General features: G+C 44.1%; 1 protein-coding gene across 1 annotated transcript in view; it reads left to right on the top strand.

The window, feature by feature from the left end:
- The window catches only part of LOC147892772 (uncharacterized), a 41,242-nt gene extending 25,145 nt beyond the window's left edge, over positions 1-16,097 (top strand). Inside the window, exon 7 of the mRNA XM_087387117.1 lies at positions 15,772-16,097. Within this exon, the coding sequence (XP_087243243.1) occupies positions 15,772-15,816 (45 nt within the window). The 3' untranslated portion in view covers positions 15,817-16,097. The remainder of the gene's footprint in view (positions 1-15,771) is intronic.
- The last annotated feature ends 9,209 nt before the right edge of the window (positions 16,098-25,306 follow it).

Genomic DNA, 25,306 nt, shown 5'->3' with positions numbered 1-25,306 from the left:
TGGTCTTGTGCCAGCTGGCTGGGACTAACAAGGCCTGTGTTATGGCTCGGGTCAGTCGGCTGACCAATGTTGGGTCAGCCAACCTGACCTAGCAGACCCACTACCTGGCTGGGTCGGTTGTTTGCAGCTCCTACCCTCACACTATAAATAGGCCCCTTATCACATTGGTCCATTTCATCTTCACACATGCGACACCTCTGGTTGGACCTGTTTTCCATGCTATTAACGAAGTTATCTTGCCCCTCTTACTCTCTCTCTTACTCTCTCGCATAGTGGAAGAATGTAAAGAAAGGAAGAATCTTGAGCCAAAGGTTTAGGGTCTGGTTAAGGTACTGTTTCAGGCTGGTCTTGTGCCAGCTGGCTGGGACTAACCAGGACCACAATATGGCTCGGGTCAGTCGGCTGACCAAGTTTGGGTCAGCTGACCTGACCTAGCAGACCCACCACCTGGCTGGGTCGGTTGTCTGCAGCTCCTACCCTCACACTATAAATAGGACCCCTTATCACATTGGTCCATTTCATCTTGTTGGCCCTGGTTTCCATGCTATTAACAAAGTTATCTTCCCCCCTCTTACTCTCTCTCTTACTCTCTCTCAAGTTTATGCTTCCACAATGTTCAACGTTGACACTATCTTGAACCAAATGGAAACTCTCAAGTAGATCCTACTTAAATGGACATATGTACGTGAGAATCACACAAAGGCGCCCAGATCTGAGATGATGGACAGAAGTAGAACAGCCGAAATTCCTCGAAGGTTACTGCTCAAAACACTGTCCAAAACCTGACAACAATGATGCTCTCACAGAGGCCCAAGACCTGCAGAAAAATGCTGCCTTGGATGCTCAATGACGATCTCAATCCCTGCTCCTAACTCTGCCTCTCACTGCTCAGCTGTGTGCTCCATCTGGGAATGTCATTGGCTTTCTCTGCAAGTGTTAATGGCAAGGGCATTGTGCCTCCTATAAATAGGTGAGAGGCTCGTCTAACGGCATCCCCAGATCTGGCAAACTGGCCAATTCCACAGACCAGCCTGGTCTGTTAGCAGGCTGACCAGACTGCCGACCTGCAGTACCAACTGCTCAGGCCTGCAGTACCAACTGCTCAGGCCTGCATATTGCCCCACTGACCTTAAATATACTGTCCAGCAGCCAGCTTGCTGACCTGTGACTGGGTTTTTATAGACTTCCAGTCCCTGCGCCCTTATGTTGGTCGTTTGCTGCCCAACCTTGGCCCACATTTTGCCTGGCTTTGCTGCCGCAGGTTTGCCAACCTTCCAGGTACATCTTGCTGCCTATGCTGAGCAGATACGAATGATGGTACTAGCTCTGATAGTAGGACATGCTGCTGTTGTAGAGAGCTAGACCATTTTATTATAGATTGCCAGAAAAACCAGAGCAGGACCCTTAGTCCCAGAAATGCGTTCTTTAGGTTTAAGGTGATATTGTTGAGTGTACAAAACGTGGCTTTCAGTAGTAGGAGACTTTTGGGAAAGGACAGCCGGCAAGGCTTGCCAAAATACAAGCCTTATGAAATGTGAGGCTCTGAGGCACATGTATGTGCGGCATGGACCATGTGATATTGCTAAAAATTAAGACTGCCAGAGAGATGTAGTTTCATGTGCAAAATTTGAGTGCCGTACCACGGGTTTCCCCTAGAAGGGTACTTTGGCACCATACCGCTTTTTGCAATTTGATATACTGAGATGTGCTGCTTCAGTCTTGCAGTGTAGTGTACATTTTGATTGTGCTTGAGTATCCTCATCAGGCATATGTATGGGCACATTCCTTGGCCCTCGAGAACATATTTCTATTGGTGCAATCATGGACTGATTTACTCAATGTAGATAAATGAACCACTCCCTATAGGGAGTCATATGCATGTGTCAATGTATCAAATGCGAATAATGGTATCCGACCAAAGTATGTGGGATTTAGAGAGGGTAAAGGTAATGCTGTACTGCCTGTAAAAGCAGCATCGGCATCACTCTGTTTTTTGTTGTTTGTAGGAAGATGATTATACATTACTTCGTTTCATGATGTGGTGCCCATACTGCCTGTGCTTGTTTCTCCTTTATCATGTTTGTGCATGCTTGTGGATATGTAACACATCTTTGTTTAATGAAAAAAATTATATATCACTGCTTGGGCCTTAGCACACTGGGTTTGTAATTCTCTCTCTAAAGCCATTCTAAACCAGGTGTTCTTGTCACATGCACCCCCGCGCTTGGGTGCAAGGTGACACACTGGCTACATCGACAAGTGCATTATAGTTCCCACATAGGAGATTTTGTCGTATGCTGTGACTCTTTGTGAGCCCTTGTCTAGGGACAGTTAGGCACAAGCTACGTAGGTCAGTCTCTCAGCCTTAGGTCAAGTCAGTAGTCAGTTCTTGTTCACTAGTACCCACTGGAGAACAGTAGGTTAAGTGTTTCCATCTTATAGTTTAGGTCTTAGCCTAGGTTAGGAGTCCCTTTAGGGTCCCCAAAGGCTGGACAGGTAAGCAGGAAAGGTTGCCCAAAAACTCCCCTGGCAAATGAGCCAGGGAGGGCTTTTTATAGGCTGGTTGTAGGCCAACCAGTCTGTAAAACAGACTGGATTGGCTCAGTCCAGCCCTATAAAAGGGCCCCTTGGCTGCCATGTTTTCTCATTCAGTTTGCTCTTGCCTTCAGCATAGGTACTAGGGAATGTGAACGGCAACGAAACGTCGACTCCGTGGGGAACGGGAATGCTCAAATCCTAGGGAACGTGAACGGGAAGGGAACACCACGTCACCATACCCATAAACAAACATACTATTCTATACATTAGAAAGCTTAAACTTAGAATCCAAGACCTAAAAACGTTGCAATTGCTTTTGGAGTAAGGACTCAAGACTCATGATTCATGCATAATCATTGATAATAGAATCTAGATAAATCATTGTAGCTTACCAGTGGCATACAAAAGCAAAGTCCATCAGAGACAAGGCACAAGCATATGAGATTATGTTGAGTCTTGGAATCTTGAATCTGGATACAAGAAAAGGAGAGTGAGACCTACTACTACCTAGAACTTTAAAAACTAGCTGCTACATGCATGATCCACTCAACACTGTCAACATCAATGATCAATCTAAATCTGCAGCATTGTGGTTGTTGCCCTCTTCATCCTCTTCATCATCCCCATCATCTGGATGATCTGCATGCAGGGAACGGCTTAGGGAACGTTCCCTAGACGTTCCACAAGGGATGTGGAATGTTCCATAGCCGTTCCATAGACCAGACGTTCCACAGACGTTCTCTTCAAGCTCAGTGAAGAGAACGCCGCTCCAACGTTCCATAGCTATGGAACAGCGTTCCCTGGCAACTATGGCCTTCATTCCTCCTATAGCTCCACTTCAGCCTCCTGTGCAGTCCCTGAGATCCTCAGATCTGGCCCTGCTCTAGCCTCAGTCCCTTGGCCATCAATTCAGCCTGATCTAAAGGTGACCACGCAGCACAATAGTCGGAGGTTTGGACCAGCAAACAGAGAGAGGTTTGGACACTGTTTCCTCAGCTTTCTTAGCTCTCTTTTACAGTTTACACAGCTCACTCTCAGCTCTATATTTCAGTCATCTCTCAGTTCTCTCATAGGATCTATCACTTCTAGTTTTCACTCTCTCATTCACGCAGTAACCCTGCATTCCGGTAGACAGCACAAGCCTCTTCCTTGCCTTGCAGAAGCGTCCTACATCGTCAGTGTGGACTGCATCAAGGTCTCGGTATTGGTTAGTGAGCTCTTCAGAAGCGTGTGCCGTGCTCTCTCGAAGAGTGTTATTTGTATTTCTGAGTTCTCCAAGTATAAAGCAAATTCTCCCCTAATTGGGGGAGGGGGCCCTCAGTGGGTATAGGGACCCAGTTGGTTGTCGACTTTACTCTCTCTCTACCCTCATCTCCTTTCTCTCTCTATTGTAAACAACGCTCATTCCTTGCTAAAGGTTTAAAGGTCTTGTTGTGAATTACACGATCATATAAAAAAGGCATGCTACATTGGTATCAGAGCTTCGGTCTGTATCCAGCTTGACTACTGTGAGTGTATGGTTGTGAAAGGTCACACAATCAAGTGCCATGGAAGGGTCGGGAAAAGATTTCAACCGCGAAGACTGTTAGAAATTACCCAAACAGAGGGTACGCACAGCGGAAGACTTATAGTAATGCCCAGGAGCTCACACAGTGTGCGTGTGGGTGTGGAATCACAAACTTCTTCAACTTATGTGCATTAAATAGATAATGAACCAGCTAGATATAGAAGACACCAAAATAATATATTTCCGTCCAAAACTATGGACACAATACAAAAGAGATAGATCCAGAGTCCCACCAATGGTGTGGTCCTCTGATCTTACAAGGTCCTTCTCCTATCTGCCAGTTATCTCTAGACTCGAGCTTGCGTGCTCCACCTCGAGCGTCTGTAGACTTTGCGTCCAGAACGATCCTCTCCACCTTGCTGTCTGGAAACCAGCCTAGGTGGGCTGCCACTCAAGCTCAGTATGCAGCTCCTTCAGGGTCACCTTCACCTCCTGTGTATAGAGGCCCAAGGCTTGCCTTCTTGCTGCTCCTGTCTGCTGTCAGAGGGCTGCTCCAGAGAATGTGATCACAACACCTTGCTGCCCTAGAAGACAGCCAAGGTCTAGCCTCTAGGAACTCAGTCTGCAGCTCACCTTCAACTCTCCTTCACCCCCAGTGTGAGGCCCAAGGGAGTGGCTCCTGTCTGCTCCTGTCTGCTCCTACTTTTGCTGAACTGTTGGATAATGAATGAGGGCTGGAGGTGTCACCACAATGTAAATATCCTAGGTCAAAGTACAGCTGACCATTTATTTGATCATAATTAAAGTGTTTTATATGTGTTAATTATGGTCAAAGAGTTCTTTTAATGGTCAAGGGATTGACTATGGTCAAAGATACTTGATTCCAGTCAAGTAAACCTGACTTGGGTCAAGGAGACTTGGTTTATTACCAAGAGGGTTAACTGCGGTTAACCAGAGAACTACAGAGCTGACTACGGTCAGAGAGTGTTGACTTCGGTCAACAAGACTTGGCATGCGCCAAGAGGGTTAACCCCGGTTAACCAAGATGTGCCAACTTCGGTTGGAGAGACTTGGCTATAATTAATGCGCCTCGACCCTTGGTCAAAGCTCCTTAATTATAATCAAGAGTGTTGACTCCGGTCAACCAGAGAATAAATATATATATTTTTATATTTGTTAGGTGTGCACATGTGTTCAGTGGGGACGCCCACCGTGACTAGAATTAGTCCACAGTGTGTTATTTGCATGCAAAGCGCTAACAATTAATGGGTGCCATGGTGGTGCGCTTTAATTAATTGTTGCAGGTACTAGGAAGATCCTAAGCGCTATGGGAGCCTGACAAGCATCTAGGAGGCGGTTCGTGTGACCAAGTGCTTTGAAGACTCCAGAGTGGCCCTTAGTGGCATGTAATAGGACTTAGTCTAGATTTTAGACAAGTGGCATGTTGCCAATTTGAAATGAGCTTGAAGCTCTTGTAAGGATTCACGTTTTTGGATTTTGGATGGGCAGCTCTACGCTGAACTGTGTATTCGAATTCTCTCTCATGAATAAAAACCTTCGGGGGTTTCCAGCCCGACGTTTTGTCCTGGGCCCTAGTGCATCTATAGAGAGAGGGAGTGAGGGAGAGCTTATGAAAGTAGAATTGCTGTCTTTTATAAGCTGTAATTGCTGTCTTTTATGAGCGAGTCGGTTATATTGGTATCAAAGCGCAGCTTCATAGCTTTCTGAAGCTATGACGGTCTGAGAAGATGCCTGCAGCCAAAGGGAAAATTACTGATGCACATGCCTGTGGTGCTTGGGAATTTGCTCAAAAGGAAGGAACAAGATGGCGGCCTGTTCAAAGCTGGGATAAGCAAAGATTTGCAGCCGCTGGTACAACGTCAACAAGATGGGCGACATAGATGCAGCTGTGGAGTTATTCGTTGGCAGAATTGAATTGGGGCAGCAGCGTGATGAAAAAAAAAGAAGATTTTATGCATCAATTAAGTGCGCCATATTGTTTTCAGTCCTGAATTGAAGGCGGAATCAGTATCACCTAAAGAAATTACGCCGCTTCTATCATTTGTTTGTTAATTTGGGGGAAGAAGAACAAAGAGACCAGCGGAAATCAGAATTGAGGCAGAATTCCAGAATTGCCCAGAATTGCATCGCTCCTGTTATACCCGCTTGTAATTGGGGATTCGGAGGTAATAAAAGATAGGTGGGCTGTTGTGTGCTACGGCCTGTGATAGGCAGGAGTGTGAAGCCTCACGGAAGAGACCAGCTTACGCCCTACGTGTGACGAATTTAATCGTTGATAAGGCATCGTAGATCGCAGACGTTTTTTTTTCGTCAACTTGTTCTGTTGTCGATCCCTTGCGCGGGCACTAGGTGCTGCAGACGTAACCACGATGCAGGCGCAGCGTGCGACGCCAGTCAGCCAGCCAAGGTCTGAACCTTAGGCTGACGTGGCAGGCCTAACCGACAAATGATGTGGCAGCCAGCAGGTCCAGCTGACGTGGCAGCCTAGTGGCATGCATGTGCAGGTGCTGACGTGGCAGTACATGTGGCAGCCAGCTCAGCAGATGACGTGGCAAGACACGTGGCAGGCTGATGTGGCTAACCAGTGGTTAAGTTTAACTTTGGTTAGTTAACCCTGGTCAGAGGTCTAGCTAACTTCACCCAACCAGACTAGTTTGGTCACTGTAATCAGACTGTGACTAGTCCAGTTAGTCTAGTTGCAGACTAACCAGACCAGAACCAGTCAGTCTGGTTAGAGTAACTAGCCAGTTACTCCATCTGGTTACTGTTCTTTCAAAAAAAAAAAAGGACAGTTGCAGAGACTATTTTTGCTAGCAGATTTCACCTGCCTGTCAGACTTCTACTGTCAGAAAAGCAGCAGAAAAGCAGAGAATCAGAGATGTGCATAAGTAAAGAAATGCATGCCTTTGAGCAGTGAAAAAGGGGAAAACAGATGCATTGTGAGTGTCATTTGCAATAGCCAGAAAAGAGGCACACAGTTTTGGGTTTATGCTTTGAATTGATAGCCCAGTTACTGGCACAAGTTGTGAATGCAAAACACCTTTTGTTGAGGTATTTTTCTGTTGGAAAAGCAAAGGTAGTTGTGCATCAGTTACCTACACGGTGTGTGAAATTTGCAGATCTCAGAATATGGATCAATCACCTATCCAGTGGGATTCACAAGATAGAGATGTACATCCAAGACAGAGAAGTGTGCCGCAAACTCAACAAGAATTTGAACAGATGGTACGCACTCGTATACAAGAGATGGAAAGTCTCAAAAGGGATCCAAGGGCTCAACATTTGTTTCAAGCAGAAGCTATGCCTAATGCAGTATATGACGTGCCAATGCCAGAGGCACACTCTCGTGTACAGCCTGAGAAAGAGAGATCTCATAGGGGACGGTCCCATAGCAGAAAGAGATCGAGGCATCATCACCGATCTCCTAGTCCATCACCATCTACCTCGAGTTCGACTTCTATGTCCTTCTTCCTTATCAGATAAACCATCCAGGAAAAGAAGGAAACACAAGAAGTCTAGGAAGAGAAAGTCTTCCAAAGAGACCAAGGAATTTAAAGAGGGAGGAAAATCTGTGAAGTTTATGACCTACAATGGACAGTATGGTCATACAGACAAAGCATTGCAGTTCATCAGGCAGTTTTATGCTGCATTCGGTATAGAAAAATTTTCAGAATCCTCCAAGTTAAGAATGGTCAGTTTGCACTTGACAGCAACAGCTAGTGTATGGTGGAGTGCACAGACCACAGATGGGTCAGCCCCAAGGAAGTGGAAGGACTTCAAGAAAGCCTTCTACCAGCAGTTTATGCCTAAACAGTTTAGAGACCATGTTCTTCAAGATTGGGACAGCTTGCATATGGATGCAGGAGATACAATGGATGTGTACAACCAAAAGTTTTGGGATGCTTATTTACAGGTTGCACCTTTCAAAAAGGTCTCCGAAGGGACCCAAATGAGAAAGTACAGAGCAGGTCTCACTCCAAAAATTCAGGCAGTAGTGAATGCTTTGGGGGCAAAGAACATTCAAGACCTTATGCATTCAGCTTCAGTAGCGAGTCTTGTGCCATTACAAGATCCATCCACAGTGCTATCCTTGCATGCAGGACGTACTGATAAAAAGAAAACTGATTTTTCAAAATCAGAAAAGAAAGAGTATCCCAAGGCTGAAAAGAAAGGGTTTCAGCCTCAGAAGCCGAGGGGTACTGAGTTTTCAAAGACTTATAAGGGCAAATCTCTATTCGCCCCTGAACAGATAGCGGAATTCCGTAGAGATGGGAAATGCTTCAGGTGCGGCAAAGAGGGGCATGTGGCTGCCCAGTGCCCAGAAAAGCCTTCAACTTCGAAGGAAAAAGAGGCAGAGAAGCCACGAGGACCGCAAAAGCCAATGGCGGGGGGAATTCCTGACATACTGGGTCATGCTTCGAACCCAGAAGAACGAGAATTGCTGCTATCATGGGGCAAAGTTAGAGACCAGCAAGCGCTAATTTTATTTGATCCAGGGGCTACTGATAATTTCATATCAGAGGATCTAGCCCTGAGGCTGGGAATAAAGACGGAGGAGTTGGGCAGGGCTTTGGATGCCGATCAGATGTTCTGTGGAAATCCTGTGCCAGTTACTCCCTTGATAGGGAAGCTCCGTCTTCATGTTCAGAGTTATGTGGATCAGGAAGACTTCTTCATTTCTCCACTGAAACATCATGATGTAGTCTTGGGAATGCCTTGGTTTCATCGCAAGGCAGTGAAGTTGACTCTTCCTGAAAGAGTGCTGGAGTTTGTGCATAGGGGGAAACATCAGCGTTTAGTTGCCAGGAATAAAGGGGATTCTATCCCGATTGTATCTGATGTTACATGTGGTAAAGCAATAAAGTCTGCAATTTCTGCGTACATGGTTTTTGTAAAAGAAAAAGAGAATGATATGCATGCTGAAATAAATGATGCAGACAAAGATAAGTTTCAATTTCTTGTAAACTTTAAAGATTGCTTTTCTGATGCTTTGCCAGGGGAGTTACCCCCAGAGAGACCAGAAGATCATCAGATAGAGTTAATGCCTGGTAGTGAGCCACCAAACAGACCACCTTCTAGAGTCAGTGCGACTCAGAGAGAGGAGATTATGGCTCAGGTACAGGATTTGCTGTCCAAAGGGTTGATTCAGCCCAGCTCGTCTCCTTTTTGTTCCTTTGTACTGTTAGTACAGAAGAAAGATGGTTCATTCCGTATGTGCGTCGATTATCGCGCACTGAACAAAATGACCATCAAGAATAGATTCCCTATTCCGCGCATTGATGATGTTCTGGATCAGTTAAATGGAGCTTCAGTTTTCAGCAGGATAGACTTAAAGAGTGGCTATCACCAAGTGAGGATACAGGCTCAGGATGTGCACAAGACAGCATTCCGCATTACATTCGGGTTGTATGGATACTTAGTAATGCCTTTTGGGTTGACAAATGCTCCAGCCACATTCAATAGAATGATGGGTCGCATCTTCCGAAAGTACATGCATTTTACGGGTACTTTCTTTGATGATATCTTAGTCTTTTCTAAGATAGAAGAAGAGCACAGAGAACATCTTGCTATAGTGTTTCAAGAGCTGAGAAATCATCAGCTCTATGCAAATAGCAAGAAAAGTGAATTATTCTTGGAACAAATCCACTATCTGGGGCATATAATATCCAAGAATGGGATAAAAATGGACCCAGCAAAGATCCATGCCATTCAGGAATGGCTAGAGCTGAAAACTGCGCATGAAGTTCGAAGTTTCCTAGGCCTGTGTTCTTACTACAGAAGGTTTATCAGACATTTTGCTGATATCGCAGCTCCATTACATGACCTTACTAAGAAAAATGCAGCCTTCACATGGGGAATATCACAGAAGAAAGCATTCAATACACTCAAGGAGAAGTTGACTACAGAGCCTATTCTTGTAGTCCCGGATCTTTATCAACCTTTTGATGTTGATTGCGATGCTTGTGGAGAATGTGTTGGGGCTGCATTGCATCAGAATGGTCATGCAGTGGCCTATGAAAGCAGGAGACTTCGGGATGCAGAAAGATATCTAGGAATCTATGAGAAAGAGTTATTGGCTGTAATTCATGCCATCCATACATGGAAGCACTATCTTTTGGGTGCAGATTTTACTGTTAAGACAGATCACCAAAGTCTGAGATACTTTTTGACTCAGACCAAGCTTTCCGAGAACCATATGAATTGGGCAAACATGCTGTCAATGTATCATTTTCAGATTGTCCATACCCCAGGAATTCGGAACAGAGTGGCAGATGCCTTATCCCGGAGACCCCAGGTCAATAACGTCACTATTGCTTATCACCAGGACCTGGAAGGCATGACGGAGCAATATGCTCGTGATTCAGATTTTGGTGAAATTTTACAGCAAATGCAAGAGGGGCAATCCACCAGTCACTATTCCCTGAAAGATGGGTATCTAATGAAAGATGATTGCCTATGCATCACCCAGGAGATGAGGAAAAAGATTTTGGAGGAATGCCATGCACCTCCCTATGCTGGACATAGAGGAATTACAGCAACAACTCTAGCACTAGAGAGGTATTTCTTTTGGCCAGGGATACGGAAAGATATACATCAGTTTGTTACTGAATGCCTTACGTGTCAGAAAGTGAAGTATGATAGACGGAAGGCACCTGGCCTACTTATGCCTCTTCCCGTGCCTCAGGCACCATGGGAAAGTATTACAATGGACTTTTTTATTGATTTGCCAAGATCAAAGTCAAGGAATGATGGGATTTGGACTATCATTGATAGATTCAGCAAGCAAGCTCATTTCATTCCGGTTCGCAAAACTATAAAGGCAGATCATATGGCTAAGCTTTTCATGGCACAAATTTTTAAACATCATGGTATGCCTAAGTCCATTGTTAGTGATCGAGATCCCAGAATGACCAGTCTATTCTGGAGAGCTTTATTTGATAACATGGAGACAAATCTGAATTTTTCTTCTTCTTTCCATCCCCAGACAGATGGTCAAAGTGAAGTAGCAAATTCTACAGTTTTGGATATGCTGAAATGCTACGTGGGTGACCAAAGTTCAGACTGGGAAAAGTACCTACCGTTAGTAGAGTTTGCTTACAATAATACAGTACATAGCTCTACAGGGAAAGCCCCTTTTGACGTCATATATGGGAAGGTGATTTTGCCACCATTGAGGACCAAAGATGAAATATTTGCAGCTGATCAGTTTGTGAGAGACCTCCAGACAGCTTACAGCCAAGTCTCGACAGCAATTGAAAGGTCTCAAGAGAAACATAAAAGAGCTGTAGATAAGCATAGGAGACAGTTAGATCTCAAGGAAGGGGATTGAGTACTTTTCAGGTTTGAAAAAGCTAGGCTCCGCAAGTTTAAAGGCAAACAGAAAGTGTATGCAAAGTTATCTCCCAGATACTATGGCCCTTTCAGGGTTACAGAAATAATAAATGAGGTTGCATACAGATTAGCATTGCCAGAGCATTGAAGGATTCACAATGCATTCCATGTGAGTCTTCTAAAGAAATTCCAGGGACCAGAGCCTACAGAACCAGTATCAGACGATCCACCAGAAGTGGATGAGCTGGAGGAAGTCCTTCAGCCAGAGCAAATTGTGTACCATACTGTACGTAAAGGCCCTCAGGGTAAGGAGTTTTACAGGTATCTTGTAAAATTCAAAAATTATACGGCATTAGATGCCAAGTGGATGGACGAAGACATGTTATGCGACCATCCACAGCTTTTGGATGTTTACAAGCAAGCTTTTCAGTTGAGGTCAACTGAATAGAAGCCGAGGGAATGTCACCACAATGTAAATGTCCTAGGTCAAAGTACAGTTGACCATTTATTTGATCATAATTAAAGTGTTTTATATGTGTTAATTATGGTCAAAGAGTTCTTTTAATGGTCAAGGGATTGACTATGGTCAAAGATACTTGATTCCAGTCAAGTAAACCTGACTTGGGTCAAGGAGACTTGGTGTATTACCAAGAGGGTTAACTGCGGTTAACCAGAGAACTATAGAGCTGACTACGGTCAGAGAGTGTTGACTTCGGTCAACAAGACTTGGCATGCGCCAAGAGGGTTAACCCCGGTTAACCAAGATGTGCCAACTTCGGTTGGAGAGACTTGGCTATAATTAGGGCGCCTCGACCCTTGGTCAAAGCTCCTTGATTATAATCAAGAGTGTTGACTCCGGTCAACCAGAGAATAAATATATATATTTTTATATTTGTTAGGTGTGCACATGTGTTCAGTGCGGACGCCCACCGTGACTAGAATTAGTCCACAGTGTGTTATTTGCATGCAAAGCGCTAACAATTAATGGGTGCCATGGTGGTGCGCTTTAATTAATTGTTGCAGGTACTAGGAAGAATTATTTTTCCTAAGCGCTACGGGAGCCTGACAAGCATCTAGGAGGCGGTTCGTGTGACCAAGTGCTTTGAAGACTCCAGAGTGGCCCTTAGTGGCATGTAATAGGACTTAGTCTAGATTTTAGACAAGTGGCATGTTGCCAATTTGAAATGAGCTTGAAGCTCTTGTAAGGATCCACGTTTTTGGATTTTGGATGGGCAGCTCTACGCTGAACTGTGTATTCGAATTCTCTCTCATGAATAAAAACCTTTGGGGGGGTCCAGCCCGACGTTTTGTCCTGGGCCCTAGTGCATCTACAGAGAGAGGGAGTGAGGGAGAGCTTATGAAAGTATAATTGCTGTCTTTTATGAGCTGTAATTGCTGTCTTTTATGAGCGAGTCAGTTATAGGAGGCCCTCCTTTTATAGGCCCAGGGGCCTGTCATAAAAACCGACCAGTCTGTCCCAATCTGGGCCGACTGGACAGACCAGGTTGGCTGGCCCAACCGATACAGTAATAAGGTCATCACACTGGCGCAACATTTGGGCATGATGGAGAGCGCCAAGATGAAGCAATTCATTCGAGGTTTGGACACGAACATACGTTTTACCATTCGGAACTTCGACCCGCTGGATTACGAGTGGGCGCTGACTCTCGCACAAAATCATGAGATGATGCTGAACGGGGGAAAGCCCAAGCAAGTCCAGAAAGATTCCAAAGCCTCGCAGCAGTCAAACAACACAGCGGGCAAGGATCAGAAGGACAACCGGTTCCAAAAGAAAGACGGCCAGACTTCTGGTCAAAAGAAGGAGTCCAACCAAGAACATTGCTGCTTTCATTGCCACCACATCACTGGACATGGCAAGAAGGATTGTCTGAAGTGGCTTGCCGAAAAGACTGTGAAAGCACCTACTTCGTCCGTTGCTAATGGATTGGCTCTTCCAGCTCCGCCTCCATCTTCAGCTATGAATGTCGTCTTCCCTGCTTCGAACGTCGTTCCCACGGTGGTCTTTCAAGGTAAGGAGAAGGGTGACTTCTCAGATCAAAAGAAGGCGCTCATTCGAGCGTACGGCACAGGTAACGAGCATGAGTTTATTGTCCTGTTCGATATGGGGAGTTCATAAGATGCCATCTCCCCTCAACTTGCCAAGACAGTGGGGTGCACCTTGGTGCCTCACGAGCTTGCAGTGGACGGGATCACGCCCGGCTTGCGCACACACATCACGCATAAGGCCATCCAGTTCACTTTTTCAGTTCAGAAGGCCATGTTTACACGGGATTTTATATTGACTCCTTTGATGGGGTGCGACATGATCATCGGGATTCAGTGGTTCTGTGAGCATGTTCCGACGCCTGATTGGCGGTAGGACACCTTCACGATTGTGGAAGGTTTATCTGAGCCCGCCGTGATACGCGGTGATCGGAGCATACTAGGGATTCCATTAATCTCTCATACTCAAGTAGGTCGCGCTGCCCACAAGGGTGCCATGTGTGCACTTGTCTATGTCCAATGCTAGATCTCTGTAGTTCAAGCTGCTCCTCCGATGGGGCAAGCAATGGTGGATCTACTCCAAGAGTTCAAAGACATCATGCTTCGGGACGATCTGCCACCCCAGCTACCTCCCAACCGATCGGAAGACCATCGCATCGATCTACTTCCGGACTCGACACCTCCAAGTAAGTTCGTTTATTGACTTTCAAAGTCTATGGAGGGGGAGTTAGAGCAGCAATTGTCTCAATTACTGCGCCCAGGGTTTATTAGACTTTCTTCTTCGCCTTTTGTTGCACCCATTCTATTTGTGGCAAAGAAGGATAAGTCTGCACGACTATGTGTCGACTACAGAGCACTCAACAAGCTTACGGTAAGCAACAAGTTTTCTATGCCCCGCAGTCAGGCACAAGCTACGTAGGTTAGTCTCTCAGCCTTAGGTCAAGTCAATAGTCAGTTCTTGTTCACTAGTACCCACTGGAGAACAGTAGGTTAAGTGTTTCCATCGTATATTTTAGGTCTTAGCCTAGGTTTGGAGTCCTTTAGGGTCCCCAAAGGCTGGACAGGTAAGCAGGGAAGGCAGCCTGCAAAGGCTGCCCAAAAACTCCCCTAGCAAATGAGCCAAGGAGGGCTTTTTATAGGCTGGTTGTAGGCCAACCAGCCTGTAAAGCAGACTGAGTCGGTCTGTTTACAGATTGGGTTGGCTCAGTCCAGCCCTATAAAAGGGCCCCTTGGCTGCCGTGTTTTCTCATTCAGTTTGCTCTTGCCTTCAGCATACTCCCTAGGGAACGGGAACACCCAAATCCTAGGGAACGTGAACGGCAACGGAACGTCGACTCCCTAGGGAACGGGAACACCCAAATCCTAGGGAACGTGAACGGGAAGGGAACGCCACGTCACCATACCCATAAACAAACATACTATTCTATACATTAGAAAGCTTATAACTTAGAATCCAAGACTCAAAAACGTTGCAATTGCTTTTGGAGTAATGACTCAAGACTCATGATTTTTGCATAATCATTGATAATGGAATCTAGATAAATCATTGTAGCTTACCAATGGCAAATTCTCCCCTGATTGGGGGAGGGGGCCCTCAGTGGGTACAGGGACCCAATCAGTTGTCGACTCTATTCGCTCTCTACCCTCATCTCCTTTCTCTCTCTATGGTAAACAACGCTCATTCCTCGCTAAAGGTTTAAAGGTCTTGCTGTGAATTACACGATCAGATAATTGTTGCATGCTACAGTTCTAGAATGGAAATAGAGAGGGATAAGGCACGTTTTTCTCCCTGTTTATGAAATATGGGAGGAAAAGTGGCTATTTCCAATCCTAGTCACATCGTGCATAATGACTTGTTCTCTGGATTTTGGATGGGAAATGAACTCGTTCCATCAGAAATAGGATATATCCATTCCCATCCTAGCTTCCCTCATTTGCCTAGACCTCGTGTATTTTGACCTCGAGAGAAATCATAAAGAATTGTTTAGTTTCATTTGAAAGAGGACAATAAGGTCCTCTACTTTTGGATGAGGACATGAGTTAGGATTCCCATGCATGCCAAAAGTCTGATGTAAAGTTTGGCATGAGTAAACTCTCTACAAGATCAGGCTGCACCCTGCATATGCAGACGTCCACAGATGTTGTATGGCATCAAAATCAACTAGATTTTGACTCCCATTGCATTTGCTTCAATTTAATAATGAAGATGGTACTCTTTATGGATTACAAGTATAAACATGCCTGACCAATTTTACAAGCAGTTTCTTGTCAACTGTACAAAATTAAAATGAAACCCATGCTTCAAGAGCTTAATGACGAAAATAATTGTGATAATGAAAACCCTGATATTAGTTGGTTGCTATCTACAGGTTAATGGATTGGCTGCTTGTGAGCTTCGCGGAAAAAGCTGTTGAGAGAAAAACTTCATGATAGTAGTTTTCTTTCTGTCAGATTTATTATGCCAGAATTTCATGCCCCATAACACTACCTTGTGATAGTCATTTCTTGTTCTGAAGCTGTCATGTATACCAATACATTAATTCCAATTCCTTATTTCAGGAATGTGCCTCGGCTCACCTAATCATTTCGTTATTCCTGTCATTCATTTGTATTGATGAATCTTTTTTTGTAACTAGTTGGGCACAGGCGGTACGGTTAGTTAAGCATTGTATTTTATGTGCCACTCAAAAATTCGAATTCAATCGTGAGGTGACCTTTGACATCAAGACTGTCTCAAATCAATTGCAAGAGTTCTCAACTTGCATGGAATCTATAGGTGGATCGATAATTAATGCATTCCTTCAAATTTTCAATTTCATGAAGATGGTGCATGCATCATGATAATTTGTACTTTTTTTGGGGGGTGTTTTTTAGGTTCATCACTAACAAATGGTTTGTTTACTGGGATAGAGTTCACCAAAAAATAGATTGTCCTTCAGTGTTTTATTTTTTTATAAGTCAATTTATATTAAACTGCCATGTTCGCCTTGTAAGTCCTATAATCTTGTATCCTTAAGTGATTTCAAGGTAGGTTTGTAGAGATCATGAAGATTGGTTTCCACACTAGATAGAAGTGGGTATTTAGGTAGCTTCGAGACTCAATGATATAACTGAAGGACATCTTAAAATATTTCATTGAATTAATATCTAAATTTGGCATTTCGATAAGTATAAGGCCGAATTTTAGACTAGCTCTAGCTAACATAGGTCTCCTAATGTGGATATATTCTCTTTCGGTGATTCCAAAGGTTTTGAATTTTCTTGTGAGAAACATGAAGATAATATTGTTTTTCAGCTTTCTTTTTTATCTTGCTAGTGGCTCGAAAAGAGCTTGGGCCTTATTATTCTATAGGCTCCTCATTTGAAATTCAAAGGGGACATGAGAAGACAAATGACCTTTATCAAGCATATTGTCTTCCAAAATCTTTATAAAGCCAAAATTTGAGCCCAAATATCGAGTAGCTCTAACCAAGTTGGAGACTTTTAGATCGAGCTCTATCATATACAATGATCATTGCATGATATGGAATCCAACCTACTTGTGAACTCTTTTCGCAAGTTAATCTCGATAGACAATGTTGACGGTTTGGTTCCCTTAGAGACATGCACGGTCCAAACCCAACTTGGTGTTGTGCTCGAGGAAGATGCCTTTCTTGCAATCCTACGTATGACGTGCTCGGGTGATAGAACGATTGACAACATTTACGCATAGAGTTCATGATTAATTGTCGTAGAAGAACCATATTGTGATGGGAGAATATCGAGTTACACACACTTAAAGAATATTGCACAATTCATTAACAAAGACAAGTGTATGGACAAGAATGGAATCAACTTGTGAGGATCTGAGTACAACCAAGCCGCCTCGGCTTGCAATGAACACTCAGTCACGTTAGCCTAGCAAGCTCAGATGAGAGGAAGAGAACTTGGCACACTGCTCTTTTGTTCTCCTTTGCCTATTACAGTCGCATCATCTACCTAACAAAATTGCATTCTAAGTGCAAACGTGCTCAGTAGGGATGCTCCAATCTTCTGCACTTCTATTGCAAAACGGTGCTTTGCTAGGACTTCTCTGCTTTCGAGGTCGGCACTTGGCAATTGCCCTTCAACCCATGGCTCCATGTTAGCCTAATTTGAGCGCTAACATTTCACCTCGGCGACCCTTAGTCGTGTCCTCAGGGATTTGCAGGTACTAGTCGTTGCTCGAATGTTGATGCTCTTGGGTTGAAGCCATGTGGTCGTCGATGACGATGGTGCCTTCGTTGGAGTGGGGAACATGGGTGAATTGGCTGACTCAAAGGGCCAACTTCATCTGTTGTAGAGGATCAGGGAGGAGAATTGGAGTGCTCGGCTTCAGAAACCCGTTGTCCTTTGAGTGGCCACAGATATGACGAGTTGATGTCGACGGGAGGTCACTCGGGGTTGGTAAGTCAATCCATAGTCCACGCTTCGGCCACTGGGTCTTCGTGAGGCTCGGTGATATCTAGTGCCGTTGTAAAATTCGTATTGTAGCATTGGACCTGGGCCACCCTCTCCTGCCACTTAGGCACACCTGGGTCACCCTCTCCTGTCACTTAGTGTTTGGATCCTTACATAGGTCTCGCATATTATTTCGCATTGTTTATGCCTCGGTAACATGACTCCTAATAAGCTTCTCGAGCATTGTAGGCTTGGGTAATTGGCGAATTTGAGCAACGATCAATTGGCGCTCCATCTTAAAAATGTTGTGTTGACGTTGGGCGTGCCTTTTGTCAAAATGGTTGAAGGCTTTAATTGCTCGGTCGTATAATTATTCACTCTAGTTCGAGTACACCCTGATATATAGATTGTGGGGGAGTAGTGAACTCCATTTCCTCCCTCTGTCGATAAACTTGATATCGTATAGGCATCTCTTCCCAACCCGAAACTCGGTGCAAAACTTCTGGAGTTGGGATGGCCACAGGGAGATCCTGTGTCAGCAAAATGGGCTCGGCCTCCAAAATTTTCTCGGTTTGCACGCCCACATCATTTGTGTCTGCCAAAATTTAACTTGTATTGCAACATCTTCAAAATTGCAGTACGTATGTGGTTGCGCTTCTGCACTCTACTTGGCCTGTTGGATTAGGCCGTGATTTCCTCTATTGCCTTCATTTGTGAGCCGTCTCTACCTTCAATCGACTTCTGCTCCCAAGTGTCCAGTGGTTGCTCGGCAGTGACAATTCACGCACACCAGCTTGACCATCTGATCCGTCATGGTCTGGTGGTGGTTGGCGAGGCAGCTTGTATGAGTGTTCGTCAGGAGCCTGGAGGAGACGGACGAGTTGTTGGAGTTGGGTGTACTACTCTAGCTTAGCTTGTAGGCGTGCATTCTCCTCCTTGAGATCTTCATTGTCTCAACAGCAACAGCCCGTCGTAGTCGGGTACCCTCTTTTTTGAGCAATTCTATTTGTGTCCCAGCTACCTGCTGCTGTTTGGGGTCGACCTTTGGGTGCATACTCTAGTGTGCATGCGTCACAACTGAATAATCTTTCCTATGACAGCCATGACCTCTCTTGGACTTGGTAGCGAGCACCTTAAGTCTGTCTGCTTCGCGTTGGTGGTTGCCAAAGTCCGTTTTGACCTGGTGTGGGCTTGTTGCAGCTGGGAGTAATTATGAACCACCTCATCATAGACTTTGTTTTTGTTGTCTAGTTGCTCCTAGAGAGACTTGCACTCTGTAGTACAAGTGAGCCTCAGCCCGCGTCTCAGACTTGCTGTCTGCTCCTCGAAGCACCTTGTCATTTCCTCTCGGTACTGCGTCTGTAAGTACAGATATTGCTCGAGTACCCAAAAAATCTAAGGCCTGTGGTTTGCTAAAAAATTGAAGGCCTATGCCCCATGCACCATGTTCTCCCTTACAATTTACCACTGGGACTCGGTGGTAGCCCAATTTTGATGATGATCTTGGGTTAGCATTGGATCAAGGGGAAATGGTTCGACACGGGCTCTGTAGAGGCAAGGGAGGTAAGGGCAAGGTGATGGTGGTGGTTTGAGTGGTACCACTCTGTTGCTCAATTTGCTACTGGGTTGGCTTCTATGAGGGCTGCTCGGTATTGTTCTTGTCCGCTCCTTCAGTCTCCCTTTGCTCTTTGGGTGCAACCTCTTCTTTTTGCTGCTTGGGCGTTCCATTGCCTTTTGTCTCCTTAGCAGATTCTTGTGCCAAACCCTCGAAGGTGCCTTTCCTACTGTTCCCCTACGGGTTTCCTTCCTTCGGCTCCTCAGAGGTGCCCTTGTCATTGTTTCCCTTTGGGTTGTCCTGGTTCTGTTGCTCGGAGGTGCCTTCATTGATGTTTCCATCCAGCATCTTTTCTTGTGCCTCTCCAACACCCTTATCCTGTTGCTTTTGCTCATGTGCCTTCTGGTCAGTAACTTTGTCAGTTTGATGCTCCAGGCCATCCTTGTTGCTCGGCTCCTATTAGCCATTGCCCTCCTGTCCATGTCCATGTTCATGTTCCTGCTCTTGCTCCATGTCCTCGTTTCGTTGTTCACCCCCTTCCGGGTGTTCATCGTTTAGGGTCCCCGATGGGCCTGCTTCACCTGGTATTGGACATGCATTTGACCACGACAGCCGCTCCATCATGAGACGGTGTTGCAGCATGCAGAGGTACGGGCTGAGCTTGCAATGCATATGGCCCCTACGTACCAATCTTAGTTGGGATTCAAATGCCTTCTCAAAGATGATGAACCAATCCACATGTAAGTTATTCTCCACCGGTGTAAGCATTCGCACCACAAATTGCCGTGGGACATAGCCCACACTTTTCTTTAGCACGATGAACTTATACAAGAACCTACATGTCATCCTTAGGTTCTCGCCGAATGCTTTACTGATGAGGTAGCCTTGTAAGGATAAATAGCTACCACCATCAAAATATACATCGCACCATTTGGCATCAACAAGCCCATCAGGATTGGAGCATGACTTGAGCTTGATGGCTTTCTTCAGCAACCGTGAATTGAGGGGACATGAGTATCGTTGATGATGACATTGTTCGTCTTCATCGTAGAAGTCCAGTATGTCTTCGGCCAATGCTTTGTCTGACACCTCTCTCCATGATAGACTTGCAAACTTCATAAGCCTATTGGCCTGCAAAATCCTCGTGAGAACGTCGCTTTTGAAGCTTTCGATAGGTGTGGAGGCGACGCATGAGACGAAGCTCTTCTCCTCTCCTGGTGGTCAGAACACTCTCTCCTTTCCTCCATGATCACACATACTACGAAGGAAATGAGTGGGGATGAGAATGATGAAGGAGAAGACAGGGTAGCATAGAAAATGATCTGGCGCAAGAGAGCAAATAAGGTAGTGAAGATGACGGAAAGACGGAAGCTGTTGTGGATGATGAAGATGTGGAAGCAGTAGAAGACTGAGGATGCAAATGGGGATGATAACTAGAGTCCCTAACCCAATGTAGCCAAACAAAATCTACAAGTGGACGTCCCGTCAGATCAATGGCTGCATGAGTATCCCTTTCTTTAGTATGATGATTCTGCATTAATGTGCCCATAACGTTTAAACTGCCACGTGTTGGCATGCCATGGATCTCTTCCACTGTCACTATATAGCTAATTGACACTCTAGTTGGCATGAAATTCATAAGGCATTGTCGACCGAGTGGTCTGCATCTGAGTCCTGTTTGTCAGAGGAACTCGTTGCTCGGTACAGCTTCACTTTGGTCCCATTGTACAACTCGGAGAATACATTTTTTTACAAATCTTCAAGTTGAACTGTCCCATTGGGAAAGACTTCAGCTATCGGTAGGGACCATTCCATCCCAATTTGAAATTCGTTTTGAGAGGCCCTAACTTAGCATTGTAGAGTAATACAAGCATACCCTTTTGCAAATGCTTAGGCACAATATGCGTATTATGCCATGCCTTTCTCCTGCGCTGTATCACCTGCTGTGACCAGGCTGCTCGGAGGCGTAACACATCCAGGTGGCTTAGCTGATGCAATCGTCCCTTGATTGTTTCTGACTCATTCAAGTGATACTTGGTAGCAATTCAAAGACTTGGAACAATAAATTCTAAGGGAAAAACTGCTTCCAGCCCGATGGCAATAGAAAAATGAGTAAGATCTGTAGTGACCTTGTAAGTAGTTCTATATGCACATAGAGCATGATGAAGTTTAGTATCCCATTCACCCTTAGTCGATTGCACTGTCCTTGTGAGGATGAGTTTAAGTGTTTTGTTTGTTGGCTCGGCCTCACCATTACCATGAGGATAGTAAGTAGTGGAAATGGTATGCATGATTTTAAATTCAGTCTTGAGCAACTGTACCACATCATTAAGGAAATGTGTACCTTGATCACTGACGAGCTGCAAAAGGCATCCATATCTGCAGATACTATTTTCAAAGATGAACTTAGCAGTATTTCGAGCCGAGTTATCTCAGAGTGCCTTAGCTTCTAGTATAGTAAGTGGCAGTAATGATGTATTTATTCTATGTAAACCTGACACGCTTGAAAATACCAGCAAAATCCAAACCCCATCTCTAAAAGGATTCCCATGGACGAGTAGGTTGTAATGGCATAGACTGATTGGCCAATAATTGTCCAATGTGTTGACAGACGTCACAATGCATACACTTAGTTTGAGCATCTTTGAACAAGGTTTCCCACCATAAGCGTGTGTACAAGACTTTTCTGGCAATTAACTCCCCTTGGAAATGTCCTCCTGATGGACCCGAGTGAGCTTCCTGTAATACAACTGCTCGCTCATGTCACATAACCCATTTGTGAAGAACTCCATCTGCACACTCTTGATAGAGATGTCCACTGATGAAAGTGTATTTTCAAGGCTTTGAGGCCAGTTGTCTATGCTTATCTTAAGGCATATTGTCTAAAAATGTACCCTTAGACAAATAATCCATCAACTCGACATGCTCATGCTCACAATAATCAACTGCAAATAGTTCAACATTTGATAGTTCGGTAGTGACCCTTGTGTATCCTCGGGTGTAGGTAATTTGGACAAACAGTCAGCTCCTACATGGCTTTTCCTGGGTTTATGAATGATCTTAAAGTTGAACTTCTAAAAAAGAAGCATCCAAGTCCTTGAATAACAGTCTTGTTGATAAGATAAAGCAATGATGGTCCACATAGAACACAAAAGGATTGTCAAGTGAATAATGCCTTAGTTTCTGCACACTGAATATCATTCCCAAGTCTTCTCACTCGGTGGTACTATAATTGGACTCGGTAGGTGCCAACAAATGACTGGCATAATATACTGCATAATCTAGTCGACCATCTGGTTGAGCCAATATAATTCTTAAGGCATACCTAGAAGCATCTACATGCACATGGAAGATAACATCCCACCTTGGTTGCCTTAGAATAGGAGTAATTGCTCGATTCTTCAATTCTTGAAAAACCACAATCAACTCCGTAGTCCACTTAAACTTGGCATCCTTCTTTGTCAACTCATACAATGGAGCTGCAATCTTGACAAAGTCTTTGATAAAGCATCTATAGAAGCTAATAACCCCACAAAAGAGCACAATTGAGTTAGATTTTGAGGCTCAGGCACTTGTTGTATAGCTCGGATCTTACCTGGCTTGGCTCATATACCATCTTGAGAAATGATATGACTAAGTACTATCCCCACTCGGACATAGAATACACATTTAGCTGGGTTCAAAGAAATACCCGCTTGTTTGCATCTTAGAAAGACCTTTTCCAGGTAACTGAGGTGATGAAGAGTAGACATAGAAATTATCTAAGTAAATGACAATGAACTCGGTGAGATAATTTTTGACAGTTTCTACCATAAACTTATGGAAGATTGGTGGGGCATTTCTCAATCCAAAAGGCATTACTCAGGTTGCATAAGCATCCCATTCTATGATAAAAGCAGTCTTAGACTAATCTTTTAGAGCCATAGTGATTTGATTATAGCCACTGTAACCATCGATAAATGAGTACATCACATGTCGTGCAACATGGTCCAAGATTCCATCAATGAAGGGTATTGGAAACAGATTAGGATTTGTCTGGGTGTTTAACTTTCAATAGTCCACATAGACGCGGAGTTTGTCATTTTTCGTAGGCACAACCACAATAGGAAATATCCAATTGCTGTAGTCAATGGCATAGATAAACCTAGCACACGCAAGAGTTGATCTAACTCGCCTTTTACCTGTTTAGCATAGTTAGGATTCATTTTGTACCTCTACTGTTGAATTGTCTTTGCATCTGGTACCAAAGGGGTTTTTGTTGACACAACTCAGGAGGAACTCCTTGTAGGTCAATGTAACTCTAGGAAAACACATCCTTATATGTGACAAATAAATGTCATGTAACCCCTAGTTGCCCTGAAGAAAGATTGGCACTTACTACTACTATGGTAGGGTTGTCTTCTGTTCTGAGATTTAGTTTCTTGTATTGGCTCTGGCACTAACTGCTTAGTACCAAGTCTAGTAATAGTCATCGGCATTTCAGCCAACTCTCTTTTCCCTTCAATGTCTTTAGTGAAGTTACTTGATCCCACTCGTCCACTTTCCTCGGCATGTTAACCTTGATGGTGAGTACCGACAATTCCTCATCAACTACTAGAGTATCAATCGTAGGTAAAGTGGGGCTAAAGAATGTATCTCTTTTGGTTTCTCGAATGATTCTTTGATTTGCTGAGCAAAGAAATCCCGACAGTATGGAGTTATTTGCATTAACTTGGTGAATGTTAGACTACGGACTTGCATGTTCTTGAATATTTTCCATGCTTGGGCTTGCTCTGCGCTAGGTTCTAGTGACGCACTCGGTTCTATTGCATTTACCTTAGATTTTAAGGATTCCCCTCTCTTAGTAAGAGACTACTGAATCTTCTCGAATATATCTATTGTTGGAGCTTTCTCTTTCAACTCCCTTGCAATTTTAGCAGCTAACTCCTTTTGAGCCTTCCAATTGTTGTCTTTACTCATGAGTTGTCACCCAAAGATATGATGGTATAACAATCTAGGGAAGACTGTGAAGAAATATATTCTCTATGTGCAAAGATGAATTCAAAAAGATCCCCTAGGGGGTATGCTGACAGGGATTTGCAATACATGAGGCTCAATAACTTTTTTGACTACCAACATAGTTATTCCAAGATCTCGTTGCATAGACTTGATGATCAACAAGGAAATCTCCATGCACACACCAATGATCATATTGCCTTAAAAGAATATATATTATTAGCAATGATTTTAAAAGAATTAATGTGAATTTCATGCCTTATATTCTTGCCACATGGTCATCTTGTCTAGGATAGATGTCACACCTTACGATATCTCATATTAGGGTTAGGTCAAGACTCATTGCATTGAGACATTTTGTGGAGGTATTGAGACTTTACTTCATTCAGAAAGTCTAACTGGATCTAGTTATGAAAGAATATTATCTTGATTTTGGATGCTACATCATATTTGACCATGAGACATTTCATCCTCTTGCAATAGTTGCAACAAATTTCTATTTTTTTTAACAAGGGGTTGTCTTGGTCTTCATAACGAGTAAGAATGAGTTAAATGCTGCTTTCAAAGGGTGGTTGGGGAAAAAGGAAGGGAGGTTGGGCGCTTGTTTTACAAAGTATTATTGTAGCAAGATTCTCTTTGGAGATAGATGAATCTATGCTTTGTTCATTATGTGGACTGTCATAAGGCTTGCTTCACCTTAAGAGGGGTTTAATTGAGTCTAAAGGAAGTAGTCGAATAAACATAAGAAGATGATTCTTGATGCAAAACCTGCACTAGAGGTGGAGGACATATGTTGAGTGTCTAAGTTGCTCACCCTTCTTGGAGACATAAGCTTTGCTCCAATAACCTAGTGGGGTGCCATCTCTCTCTCTCTCTCTCTCTCTCTCTCTCTCTCTCTCTCTCTCTCTCATGCAGCTAGATAAATGGACTTCCCC

The sequence above is a fragment of the Dipteris shenzhenensis genome, chromosome 16 (genome assembly GCF_047967505.1).
Source record: "Dipteris shenzhenensis isolate YYH24624 ecotype China chromosome 16, Dip_SZ_1.0, whole genome shotgun sequence".
NCBI lineage: Eukaryota > Viridiplantae > Streptophyta > Polypodiopsida > Gleicheniales > Dipteridaceae > Dipteris > Dipteris shenzhenensis.
Note: the sequence above shows the minus strand (reverse complement) of the source record. Positions and strands in the feature narration are given on the sequence as shown.